The following is a 13525-nucleotide window of genomic DNA, read 5'->3' on the forward strand; positions in this document are numbered from 1 at the left end:
CCTTGACTTTTCAATTTGTCCACACACCTAAAGTCCTTTTCATTGGAATCATTCTGGTAAATCTCTTATGCAGGCTCTCTAAATCCTTTATATCTTTCCAAAAGAGTGACACCCAGAAGTAGACACATTACAGTATTTTATCGAGATTCACTGTGATTTCCTTGCTTTTTTGCTCTGTGCCTTTGTTTATAAACCCTCAATGATATCCTATTTTTTAATCTGCCATACCACATTCAAAGAGCTGTTCACATAGACTCCCAGATCTCCAAAAGTTCTTAGATCAATTTCCCCCGACTAATAAGCCTGCCCTTTATTTCAAAACTGTTTAGGATTGAAATAAAGAAACTTCTCCACTCATAGGGTGGTCAGCCTCTGGAATTCTCTATCCCAGAAGACTGGAGGCTCGATCATTGATTGTATCCAAAATGGTGATCAATTATCTTCTGATATTAAAGGAATCAAGTGATGTGGGTATAGGGCAGGAAAATGGTGTTTAAAAAAAATCTTGTTGAATGGTGGGGCAGGCTGGAGGGACTGAATGGCCATCACTTTTATTTCTTGTATTCTTATCTCCCTGTATTTGTACTCTTTTTAGAACTGTGCCCTTTAATTTGTATTCTCATTCTTTTTACTGAAATGTAACATTCCATATTTCTCAGCATTAAATTTCATGTCACTTATTCCACTTACCTGTCTATATCTCTTACAATTTATTCCTATCCTTCTCACAATTCACTATGTCACCAAGCTTTGTTACCCACTAATTTGGAAATTGTGCCCAGTGCACCCAAATCTGAGTTATTAATATATACATTATAATCACTGGTTCTAGTACCAACCCATCGGAAACTACACTACACTTCCCTCCAGTCCAAAACACAGCTTTCCTCCACTACTTTCACAATTTTCTACCTGTGTTGCCACAACTTCAATTTTGATAACACTAATTATGTAGCACTTATTCAAATGCCTTTTGGAACTCTATATAAACCACATCAACTGCATTTTTCTCATTCTCTCCTTCTGTTTCTTGAACAGGGAACCATCAGGTTAGTTAGAAATGATTTACTTTTAACTATTTCATGCTGTTCTTTTCTAACTGAACAATAATTGTCTAAGTAACTGCTAAACGTTCCCTGGTTATTGTTTCGAGAACTTGCCCCACACCTGGGTTGAACCAACTGGTCTGTAATTGTTGGGTTTATTCCTGCACTCTTTGAACATGGGTGTAACATTTTCGGTTTTCCAGTCCTTGGGTACCACCCCTGAATTTCTACAACCCTTTTCCTGTTCATATTCCCATCAAATATTTTTCCTTTTACGTTTGCTGCTGACCTTTCCTTGTGCTCTTTCTTTGTCATTTCCTCCTTTACTTCCCCTCTGACCATTCTGTAACCAGCCTGGTTCTCTTGTGCTAGCAGCGTGGCATCTGCCCTTTGGTCCTTTCTCCAGCTTTACTTCAGTCTTTTTGGTCATCCATGGAACTCTAATCATCTTAACCTTCTCAAGGAAAGTATAGCACGTGGTAGCTGAAACAATTGCACCTTAAAAGCCTCCTATTGTTCACTTTGTTTTGTCTGCAAATCATTAATTCCAGTTCACCCAAACCAGTTATTCTCACCCATTGAAGTTAACACTTCCAACTGACTATTTTTCTAATTTTTGCATTCAAACATAGATATTTGGATCTTGATTCACATGTACAATTAACTGTGCAGTCAGGACCAATTAAAATAATTAATTGCAGTGCCAGTTGAGTAGAATCTTGTATTTTCCTGGTCTGTCAGGCTCGTTTACTAACTGGGGCAGTAGGGTTGTAAATGGCACTTCAGGACAAAGTTACATTTTCCTGTAATCCATAATTATCTGTTTATGAATCATATTGTATGTTATCCAGTAACACAGAGTAACAGGTGAAATATAGGTTTGAAGCATTCCTTTCCAGCATTTTTCTGTTGCTGGAGAAACTTCCAGCAATTTACTGTTAGAGTTAAGGAACCTAGTGTTGGTTAGGCCAGTGTAGTAGTGTTTATTTGGTTGGAGTGTGACACTTACCGGTGCTTTCTAGTTTATTTCACATAATTACTGTCACAGGAAGAAGCCATTCTAGAAGTGGAAGCTCATCACTCAACCTCTGCCTTTTCATATGGTCCTGCACATTCTTAATGACCTATCCAATTAACTTCTGAACACATTGATCTTGATTGCACAGTTCTTACAAGCTGTGGGTTCCAGATTGAAATCACTGTGTTTTTATCAACTTTTCCTCACATTCTCTTTATCCTTTACCCAAAATGTGAAGTCTGTTCCCTATCTGTTCATGTGGGCAACCTCATTCTACTTTTTCTGGACCTCTGTGATCTTGTGGATCTGTATCAACCTCCTCTCAACTTTTTTGATTTTACCAGATGAACCCCAGTTTCTCCAGTCTAACCTTTTATCTTGAAATAACTTATCTCTGGAATCTCCACACCATTTTTACGACCTACACTATTGTGAGCAATTTTGGGGCCCATGCTTAAGGAAAGATGTGCTGGCGTGGAGAGAGTTCAGAGGAGCTTCATGAGAATGATCCCAGGAATAAAGGCTTAACATATGCGGAGGGTTTGATGTCTCTGGGCTTGTAGTCAATGGAGTTCAGAGAATGAGGCAGGATCTCATTGAAACCTAACAAATATTGAAAGGCCTGGATAGAATGGACGTCGAGAGGATGTTTCCATTAGCAGGAGAGTCTAGGATCCAAAAGCACAACCTCAGAGTAAAGGAATGTGTCTTTAAAACTGAAGTGAGGAGGAATTTCTTCAGCCAAAGGGGGGTGAATCTGTGGAATTCATTGCCACAGGGCTGTGGAGGCCAAGTCATTGGGTGTATTTAAGGCAGAGATTGATAGGTTCTTGATTGGCGAGGGGGTTTAGGGTTACGGGGAGAAGGTGGGAGAATGGGGTTTTTAAAAATCAGCCATGATTGAATGGTGGAGCAGACTCGATGGGTTGAATGGCCTGATTCTGCTCCTATATCTTGTGGTCTTCACATCCTGCTCACAGTATGAAACAATGTTGATCCAATTGTGTTGCCATTGATACAACCAAAAAATTAACTTTGAAAAATAACTCATTCTTCTTAACTCTTGCAGGAAATAGAAAAACAATGATCAGTTGCGTGTCTTCCCTTCATGCAATGCATAACATCAGTAGCCACCACAATTCTGATTTTTATATTGCAATATCTAGTAGAAATTGTTGGTCATTTCTGAACTGCACTTTTAAGAATTGCAATGCCATATTTGAAAGTAAAGTAGTCTTAAACATTGTTTTACAGTGAGAGTAGCATGTTTGTCTCCAAGAGACGTTTCATTTTGAAGACATGTGGTACCACCCTCTTACTGCAAGCACTGGAGCCCCTGTTGGACCTTGCTCGTGAGTACTGCGGCTTTGATTCCATTCAGGTAACTTTAAACTTTGTATGCAGGCTTTATATCCATTGCTAGATTTAACAATAGATTTAATTAGCAAGTGAATTGTACTTCTGAGGTAATGTTTATAGGTAACTGTGCAATACAAATTAGGGAAGGAGCTTGATCTGAATGTGTAGAAAGAGAACAATGTGAAAATCAATCAAGATTTGTTTTTGATTTTGTTTTAAAATTGGAATCTGAATGTGAAATATTATGCTGAAATGTTTCACAAGCAGAACTGTTTTATATCCTGAGACATTTGCATGCTATTTTGTGTTCTTAACCTTGTTTGCATATTCAGGCTGCCTTCTCCCACCCCCACCCTTGGCCCAGGGATGGGAGCTGGTTGGTAAAGGGTGCAGATTTACAAAAACAAATTGTTTTTATCCAGTGTTTAGAGTTTGAGTGAAGAATGGGAGAGGAAGGATCCAGAATACCAGAATAAAAGCACCTCTGTAGTAGGGTATAGCAGAAAAGCTTGGGAATCTCTATTTTGTAAGGTCCCAACAGTAACCGGGGGTTCTGTTTGGAAATACAGCTGACATTGGCAAATTCTCAAAAGTTAGACCACTTTCATTTAAATTGGGTTGTGACGGCCCGCACACGTGGGACTCGAACCACCACAACCCAATTTAAATGAAAGTATTCTCTGCCTCAGTGTGTTCCTTGAGTAGCGCGTTGTGTGCAGCTACAGGGTATGTATTGATCTGCCTTCTTGAGATCCTAGTTCAATTATAAACGGATTCAAGGGCTATTTATTCTGCATTAAATTTAGCAATGGTACTGTTCGTAGGAGGATCTGACTTGATGCGATGGCTACAATTTTTAATTAGCTGATACAGACAGTTTTAAAAAGCTGAATTTGTTTTGTAAACTATAGGTAAAAAAATAGTTTCCAGATCTTTAAACAAAAAAATAGAAATCCTTTTCCAAAAAAACACTAATATTTTCTTGAATGTGGGCATTTCTGTAAACAAAAAAAAAGGCATCAACATTTATTTCTCAGTCCTCGCTAACTGCAGCTTGATCCAACTGTACTGTTCATTTTAAAAAAAAGTGGTATAACAAGGGCAGAATTTTGGGTTAGGGTTCTGATGGATAAAATCTACAACTATTAACAATTTATTTCCTCAATATCAAAGCAAACAAGTGGTGTGCTAGAAGAGTTAGACTTTTGATTACTGACTTCAATGCACTGTGTTGTTTTCCATTTAACATGAAGCTTCTGTGTATATCTTTTAATAAACTACAGGATTTCTTCTATTCCCGTAAAAACTTTGTGAAGCCAGCACATCAGGAATACCCACATAGGAACTTTCAGGAGGAAGTGGAATTTCTGGATATGGTTTTTCCAAGTAAGTTCACATGAGGGTTCTTGGTAATGGGATATTTTGTGCTTGAGAAAAGTGTTATCTGTACCTAGTAGTCAAAGGGCTATTAGATACCAATGATTGAAGTGACACCTCAATCCTGGATGCGAGAATAATTGAATTTGGTGAAATTTTTGTTGTGGATCACATGTACACAAAGGTGTGATGGAATTAATGAAGATGAGTTAGGTGGCAGCACCAATTTTGTATGTGAAGAGAGCAATACTTAATGTTGATATGTAATTCTTCCCATCTTAAGCACCCACTTTCATCATCAATAATTCACAAGCTATTGATCTCAAAGATGCAGAGTAATGCATACCTAGCTGTACCTGTGTGATGCTATTCCATTTCCCAAACAAACCTTCTACAAGGGATGCTGAAAAGGGGGAATTTTGGAAAAGCTCAAGTTGTGAGCCCATGCCCACTGGAAATTTGTATTTAGTCTTTCTAGCCAGAAGGGATTTTTTTCTTTCTTAATCAAAATGAAGGGATCCATGTCCAACCTGTGTTCACTTTCTCTTTCCACTACTCTTGTTTCTCATTAAAGCTTAATTTGTGCTACTGTCTTGATTCTTCAGAGAGCCATGAACCAATTGGTTTTTTTAGGGCTGATTGCTAGCTGTCAAGCTCTTGAACTGAAGTAAAACAGTAAGTGCTGTGCAGCTTCCCTGAGGGAAGGGGGAGAGAAATTAATTTTTTAGATCAATGACCTTTAAACTAGCAATTCTATTGCGTGCAAGATATTTCCATTCCTAGCTTTCCTTCCAGATTTCAACTTGAGAGGCTACCCCAATCTGGTTTGTTCTTCCTCTCAGCATGGTAGCTAAATGGAAAAATAACCTTCGGTTGTTAGCATTACTATATCCTGTTTCTTCATTTGTCCACAATTAGAAATGGGAATCACAAGCTAAACTGTAATCACATAGTAATCTTGTTTAGCATTTCAGTTCTAGGTATAATCAGTAAAGTAAATTTTACATTTTTCAAATCCAAAATTGAAGATTTTACAGAAGAACCAATTCTAATGACATTTTTCAATTCAATACCAGATGGGGCAGCCTATTGCATGGGACGTATGAATTCTGATTGCTGGTAAGCTGTTTCATCATGTATTGTTTTTTCTGAATTATTTGTATGAATTATTTTTACCAGGATGCTGCCTGGATTAGAGAGTATAGATTATGAGGAGAGACTAAAGGAGCTAGGGCTTTACTCATTGGAGAGAAGGAGGATGAGGGGAGATATGATAGAGGTATACTAAATATTAAGAAGAATAGATAGAGTGGACAGCCAGCACCTCTTTCCCAGGGCACCAATGCTCAATACAAGAGGGCATGGCTATAAGGTAATGGGTGGGAAGTTCAAGGGAGATGTCAGAGGGAGGTTTTTCACCCAGAGAGTGGTTGGTGCATGGAATGCGCTGCCTAGGGTGGTGGTGGAGACTGATACGTTGGTCAAGCTCAAGAGATTGTTAGATAAGCATATGGAGGAATTTAAGATAGAGGAATATGTGGGAGGAAGGGGTTAGATAGTCTTAGGAGTGGTTTGAAGGTCAGCACAACATGGTGGGCCAAATGGCCTGTATTGCGCTGTATTATTCTATGTTCTATGATGTGATTCAATTAACTTTGAATGCTAAAAATACTAGCTTTTGCCATATTTTTTTCAAAAGATGTGCTATTTGGGGCATATCAAAGCAAAGGGAAGGGCAACACAAGAACAAACTTGAATTAACTTCACTTTGGTACTGCTCTTTTAGTTATTAGTTTGATTAAATCCTAGGTTATGAGTGAACACCAACTATATTTTAGCTGAGTTGTTGCAGTTTTGTTGCACTTCAGATTTAGTTTAATTGTAATAGCAACCAGACCCCAATTCTGAGTTTTACAAATGTTTAGATGGTAGCTTAATTATTGAATGCTGTGAACTGCATTTTACAATGTAGTTAGCATTTGGCAAATGTAAGATTTAATGCAAATGTCATCATGTGTTTGGTCCAGGTATCTTTACACTCTGGATATGCCAGAGGATAGTGGGATCAAACAGCCGGATCAGACACTCGAGGTTCTGATGAGCGAGCTTGATCCAGCTGTCATGGACCAGTTCTTCATGAAAGATGGTGTTACTGTAAATGATGTCACTCGAGTATGTATTAAATTGACTTGTAACATAAAAAAATATGGACTTTATTTTTAAGAGAATGCACAGAATCTTAAATGTGGCTTTTTTTTAGATGAGTGGAATTCGTGACCTGATACCAGGTTCAGTGATTGATGCCACATTGTTCGATCCTTGTGGCTATTCAATGAATGGAATGAAAGTGGATGTAAGTATATGCCCTGTGTTACAAGATGTCTGGTTATCTTTATTCCCTGTCTCCTTTGCTCTTTCTCATCTCCCCAACAAAAACATCGGTGTTCTTGTGCTGTCTTTCATTGGGACATGACTGGCGAAGCTAGGCATTCCCAGTCAGCAGTGCAGTTGTATACCCATTCTATTAGCAGATACGTGAGGAAGCCCACATGAGAGGTGACAAACTACTTCTAAGATGTACCTTTTCTGTGCATTTAGGATTAATAGCTTGGGGAACATGAGAGTGCCTGGATATATTACAATAAAAATAGGCTAAATTCACCAGAAGTAATGAAATGGCAGCTCACACCCAGATGACATCAGTGTGGAATAAGACATCTTGCATTGGAAGGCAAGTACTCCCTAAGGAAGTACAAGTTAGCCAGTCGTCCCAGGCCTCAAACAGATTATTTAATCACAAATAGCAGGCAAACTGAAAGGAGGCATATATGGCATTATTATGCTATTGTTTTAAATGTGCTGTTGAGTGCAATGTAATAACATGGTTTCTGCTGTTTTCACTTCCTTTCCACTCTTGATCTGAATTGACTGATTGCAGACAGGTAATATTTGAATTGCAGATCAGATCCTTGGCATGTGTTTGTGTGCTAACCTGCCAAAAGCCAAAGAAGAATCAACAGGTTGCAAGATCAGCTTACTGATTTCTGCATATTGTTTGCTAAGACTGCAAAACGCCACAAGCTACAGAAGAATATTGAATTGCTGACAAATTCCTGAATTAATTGTACACGTGTACATTGCAGAAGTTATAATGTAAAACCCAGAATCATTGACTGCAAAGTCCAGCTCTCTACTTTTAGCTGTGGAGTAATATTTCAATTAACTTGAGTATTTACATCCAGGTCCAAAAATGTCTTCCAATTTTGCTTGGCTAACTAATAAGAATATGTCTGCTCTCAATGTTGAAGTCATACGTGACTATAGTATAAAGGAATTGAAGGGCTATGGATCCATCTCCTTGTATCCCATCAGAATTGATCTCAAAAATAAGGCATCTTTTTTCTTGCAGGGTGGCTGCTTCCAACAATTCTTCCCTTTCTTTAGAATATTTGCATCCCTTTTAAACTTCAGCAATTCCCATTCATTTTCTCTTCCTTCCCCCATGGAGAATTCAGATCAAGCCATCTCACCCTGATCAGTTGCACAATCTGCATAGCCATTTCCTTGGAAATGCAGTCAGCACACTTCTTATTTTAATAAAGCAAGTAGTCAGACTTGATCATCCTGTGCACAAAATGGATTTTTTTAGATTTCCACATGACAAAAATGCAGATTTTGATTCTTGGGCAAATACATCATGATTGCTAGTAGGACTAGGAAGAATTCAAGTTTGAGGGAAATTGAGAGCTTGAATTCTAGAAGTAAAAGCAAGAAATGTTTAGGTTAGGCAACTTAGTTAAACCTCAAACAAAATCTGTTGTATCATTCCCCGCAGCAATGTGCACCAGATCAGGTTTTGTGATCTAAATATTATTGATGAGGGGAAAATGTTATTATTTGGGAATCTGCTAATTAAATTATTTTAAAACAGCTTTTAATTGATACTATCATTTTCTCTTTTTAGGGAACTTACTGGACAATTCACATTACCCCAGAGCCAGACTTTTCCTATGTTAGTTTTGAGACTAACCTGGCCCAGACCTCTTACGATGATCTGATCAATAAAATTGTTGATGTCTTCAAGCCAGGGAAATTTGTTACAACCCTTTTTGTTAACCAGGTGAGATTCCAGGTCTCTGCAAAACCACAGTTATACAATATAGATTGGGTGTGGGTAGAATTGGGGCAAGAGGGATGTGAAATCCTGGCTGTGTAGTTTGAGAATGGAAATTCATTTAATTTTTAAAATCTTGGAAATAAAAAAAATTGATGCAAGTAAGTGATTGGAAATGCCCAGATTGGCATAAACACCAAACTGCTTTACTGTTTAGAGAAGGAAGTGTGCCATCCTTGTCAGCCTGGCCTATGTGCTTTACTGTCCTTTGACATGACTTAGTAAGCCACTGTATTGAAATGCTACAACAGAGAAGCCAGGAGTGGGCATAAAATACCAGTTGTCATCAATGCCTGCATCTAATTGTATATGCTTTTATGCCTTGCCAGCGATTATAACAAATATTCTTTTGTACAAGTCAAACTTTTAAGATGAGGTAGATTGCAGGAAACTATTCCCTGTATCAAAAGAAGATAGTGAGTTGACGTAGTTTTAGGGTTAGGGATAAGAGATTTAAAGGGGGTCTGAGAAGGGGCATTTTTCACCCAGAGAGTGGTGATTACCTGGAACACAGTGCCGGAGAGGGTGGTGGAAGCAGAGTCACAGACAATATTTAAGAATTCAACCTGAAAAGTTAATTGTCCATTTCCCTCCATAGATGCGGCCTGCCTCGCTGAGTTCCTCCAGCATTTTGTTTGTTTCATCAGAACTAGCCTCTTTGAACACAAATGGGAAAGACTATTTATCTTATTTTGGGCCCATACTCTAGAAGAATGAGACGTGATCTCATCGAAACATACAAAATTCTAATCGGGCTTGACAGGGTAGATGCACAGATGTTTTCCCCTGGCTGCAGTGTCTAGAACAGGGGTCACAATCCTTAAAGGTATTAGCCATTCATGACTAAGACAAGAGGAGCTTCCTTCACCCAGAGAGTCGTGAAATTTTAGAATTTTCTATCCAGAGGCTGTGAAGGTACGTTCACTGAGATCAATCGATCTTTGGGTACAAAGGGAATCGAGGAATATGGAGCTTGCGAAAGAAAGTGGCATTGAAGTAAAAAAAAATTCATTTATACACTAATCCTATTGTAACATTGAATGGATTAAGGGTAGGATTAGTGTAAAAAATTGGGTGCTTTAGGGTCATCAGTGACTTGATGTGCTGAAGGTCCTGATTCCTTCTACAACTGAGGCTGATAACCTCGTCCTGGTGTTTCTTATGGTATACTGGTGTTAAAGATTACTTAATTTTTTTTATTATTGATGCTGGTCCATTTTTGTAATCTAACTCTATCGCAACTTGCATACTTTTTGATTGGATTCTTATTCAGTACTTAATTGAACGAAGTTCTGCATGGGTAAATGAAAAACAGCCAAACTTTTTCTTCCAGTGCGTTATAATTCTCTTTTCTCCACAGAACTCCAAATGTCGTAGTTCATTTTCTTCTCCCCAGAAAATTGAAGGATTCAAGCGCCTCGATCGCCAGTGTGCCCAGTTCAACGATTACAACTTTGTCTTTACTAGTTATGTCAAGAATTGTCAACGGCAGCAGAGTTGAATAGCAAAAATGAAAAAACGTAAGAAGAAAATGTGCAAAGAAACTTGTGGCAGTTCTCTAGTTCAGGGTAGCAAGGGCCAAACTTCACACTGCCGCTGTTTTATCAATTTTGTAGGCCCAATATGTAATCTTAGAATTGTGTCAAATTTGAAATGTAAGCGTTATTGTAACAAAATGTTGGATATCTTGCATGAGTGCTCTTTTCTCTGTTTAGGTTTGCTAGGCCATTCTTGCCGTGGTATTGAAGTGCATGTAGAACAGTTCAGTGCTTATTGTTTACAGTTATATAACAATTGCAAAGTTAGAAATGTGTGGTATGTAGGTTTTCTACAGGTGACGCCAAAAATTCTCCACAGACAAGGTTTTCGTCCTCATTAGATGTGATCCCTGGCGTGCTTAGAGCAATTTGTTCAGTTTCCTTTCATTCCAATTTTTTTAAATCAATTTCTAGCTATCGGTCAATTTTCCATGCACTTGCCTACACTGGGATAATTTCAGAAGTTGGATCAAGCTCATAATATGTGGTAGATTTTTGTTATGGGTGCTTATTTGATTTTATCATTTTACTTAGATGTTTGATTTAAGGTGAAAATTTGCTGCACAATGTTTATAGTTACCAGTTTAATTGACTGAAAAGATGTTGAACATTTTAGTTTAAGCATGCCAGGGATCACCTCAAACTATTTTCTGTGAGTTCCCTAATTAAACAGGTATTGTGTAACTTGTAATATTTCATGTTTTGTAATCATTTTTGATTAAGCAGAAAAGACAATTGATTATTTGGAAAATAATCTAAGGACACCATGTGTTTTCTCTCCTTTATCACTTGGTACAACTAATGTTTTACTTTGTATCCAGTTAGTGTGGACACAAGTAACAAAAGTATGCTGAGAAAGGCATGATCAGCTTGAAATATTGGTTGCTTATAATCAAAAGATGGTTTTGGCTGATTGCCATTGATTTTCTGCTGTTTTGGGCTGACTTGTAGCTTGAAGTTGTTTTGAACTTCAGTAAGTATACATGATGTGGCATTTGTCTCTTTAAATATTTGAACTATGTAATTTTGGTTTGCTTGCTATCTGCTTATAAATCATAAACAGATAACTGTTTTATCCCTTTAAACATCTGGTTGTTAAATGCTATCATGACAACACTAAAGAGTGAGGTTTCAGTTTAAAAAAAACTAACTTTACAATGGTTTGTTTTGGCATTGAAAAATGATCCATAAAGATGGTGAGCTCTCAAGTGGACCAATCATTTTTGTTAAATTAAAAAGACTTTATTCAACTTTGAACAATTGTGAGCACATCCTCAAGCCTTAAGTTATCAAACCGTTTAATTCCATTTGAGCTGCTGTATACATTGTTAAAGTTAGCCAAACAGTGCACTTGTTTTGAAAAATATAATTTGTCTAACGATTGGCAGACTTCACTGTGAAAGATGAGGATATTTACTTGTTGGTACTTTTAATTGTACCTGTTGAGGGGAAATTTTGGCGCCATTAAAATTTTAATGCCAAGTTTAAATATTTAATTCAAGTTCTGAAATCTTTTATCTGTACTACAAGATGCCTCAATAAATTTTAAGATTTATGAGATCTACTAATTTCATCCAAGTCTGCTTCAGTTTTTATCTACAGTGTTTGTTATTTCTCTGCAGTCATATCACACATCTCCAAATCAGCCTATCAACCCATGTGGAAATTGTGAAATTAATGCAGGAATGTCAGAAATGTGTGGGTCACCTAGCATTTGCAATGAATGTGAAGGGACTTGGAACGTAAAGCATTTGACTTTCTCTTTGTTTAGATTTGTTACTATCCTTCCCCTTTCAGGAAAGATTAGCTATGATTTGGAATGAATGAACTGGAACAATGTTGCTTCCAATCCTAGAATTTTACACTAAGATTGATGTGTGCAGGGCCACATTCATCACAAAACCAAACATTACAATCTAAACGTGTGACTGGATAATACTAAAATTCCATTGTGCTTTAGTTTCTGCCTGTTTTTTTAATAAGGGAAAGTTTTTGGTATTTCAGTCTCCCTTCTGCAGATGACTGTAAATATGATGGCAATTTGGATCAACCCCTATTGGAGGTTATTCATCCATTTTGTTTGTATACTGTTGTTGTGGAATACTTTATTTGCTTTTCAGGATCTGGTCACCACTTTCTAGACCAGCATTTCCTAGTCCTGTTAAGGGTACACACACACACTGCTGTATTGCAGAGAATTCCAGAATTAGCAACGATGAAGGACCAGCAATATTTCCAAGTGGGAATGGTCCTTGACTTATTAGTTCATAGATTTATACAGCATGGAAACAGGCCCTTCAGCCCAGTTCATCCATGCCAATCAAGATGCCTATCTAAGATGATCCCATCTGCCTGTGTTTGGCCTGTATCCCTCTAAACCTTTCTTGGGAGGGGAACCTATAGATGGTGGTATTCCCATAGATCAACTTGACCTTGGTTGGGGTTGTGTGGGAAGTGCTATTGGACTAGCAAACAAGCAGGCTGGTGGGTGTCAGGCTTCTTAAGTGGCGTGAAACTGCATTTGTTAGCCAAGTAGAGAGTATTCCATTACATTTCTGACTTGTGCCTTGTAGAAGGAAAAGCTTTTGGGATGTCAGAAGGTGAGTCTTGCCACTGGTACTGAGCCACTGACCTGGTCTTACAGCCATAGTATTTACATGATTGGTCCTGTTCTGGTCAATGGTGACAGCACTGCTTATTGATGATGGGGACACAGCAACAGCAATGCCATTGAATGTCAAGGATCATGGTTAGACTTGTTTAACAATGGTCATATCCTGGCACTTATGGTGTGAATGTTACTTGGCACTTATCCCAATGCCTAAATGTTGTCTAGCTTTTATTGCATGCAGTCATGGATTGTTCCATTTGCTGAGGAGTTGCCAGTGGAGTTAAACTTTGAGCAAACATCAGTGAACATCCCACTTCTGATCTTATGATGGAAGGCAGGTTATTGATGAGGGTGGTTGGGCCTAAACATTGTGCCCTAACGAATTCCTGCAGTGATGTCCAG

General features: G+C 38.0%; 1 protein-coding gene across 4 annotated transcripts in view; it reads left to right on the forward strand.

Moving 5' to 3' along the window:
* The window catches only part of amd1 (adenosylmethionine decarboxylase 1), a 30912-nt gene extending 18827 nt beyond the window's left edge, over positions 1-12085 (forward strand). For 3 of the 4 annotated variants that reach the window (XM_052025029.1, XM_052025030.1, XM_052025031.1), the window contains 7 exons: positions 3319-3445; positions 4707-4809; positions 5877-5919; positions 6828-6972; positions 7061-7153; positions 8765-8920; positions 10335-12085. In XM_052025029.1, the coding sequence (XP_051880989.1) occupies positions 3319-3445; positions 4707-4809; positions 5877-5919; positions 6828-6972; positions 7061-7153; positions 8765-8920; positions 10335-10475 (808 nt within the window). In that variant the 3' untranslated portion in view covers positions 10476-12085. Of the gene's footprint in view, positions 1-3318; positions 3446-4706; positions 4810-5876; positions 5920-6827; positions 6973-7060; positions 7154-8764; positions 8921-9572; positions 9890-10334 lie in introns of all 4 variants that reach the window. The other variant, XR_007957026.1, reaches the window with a different exon arrangement.
* Positions 12086-13525: the final 1440 nt, after the last annotated feature.

Source organism: Pristis pectinata, chromosome 10 (genome assembly GCF_009764475.1).
Source record: "Pristis pectinata isolate sPriPec2 chromosome 10, sPriPec2.1.pri, whole genome shotgun sequence".
Taxonomy (NCBI): domain Eukaryota; kingdom Metazoa; phylum Chordata; class Chondrichthyes; order Rhinopristiformes; family Pristidae; genus Pristis; species Pristis pectinata.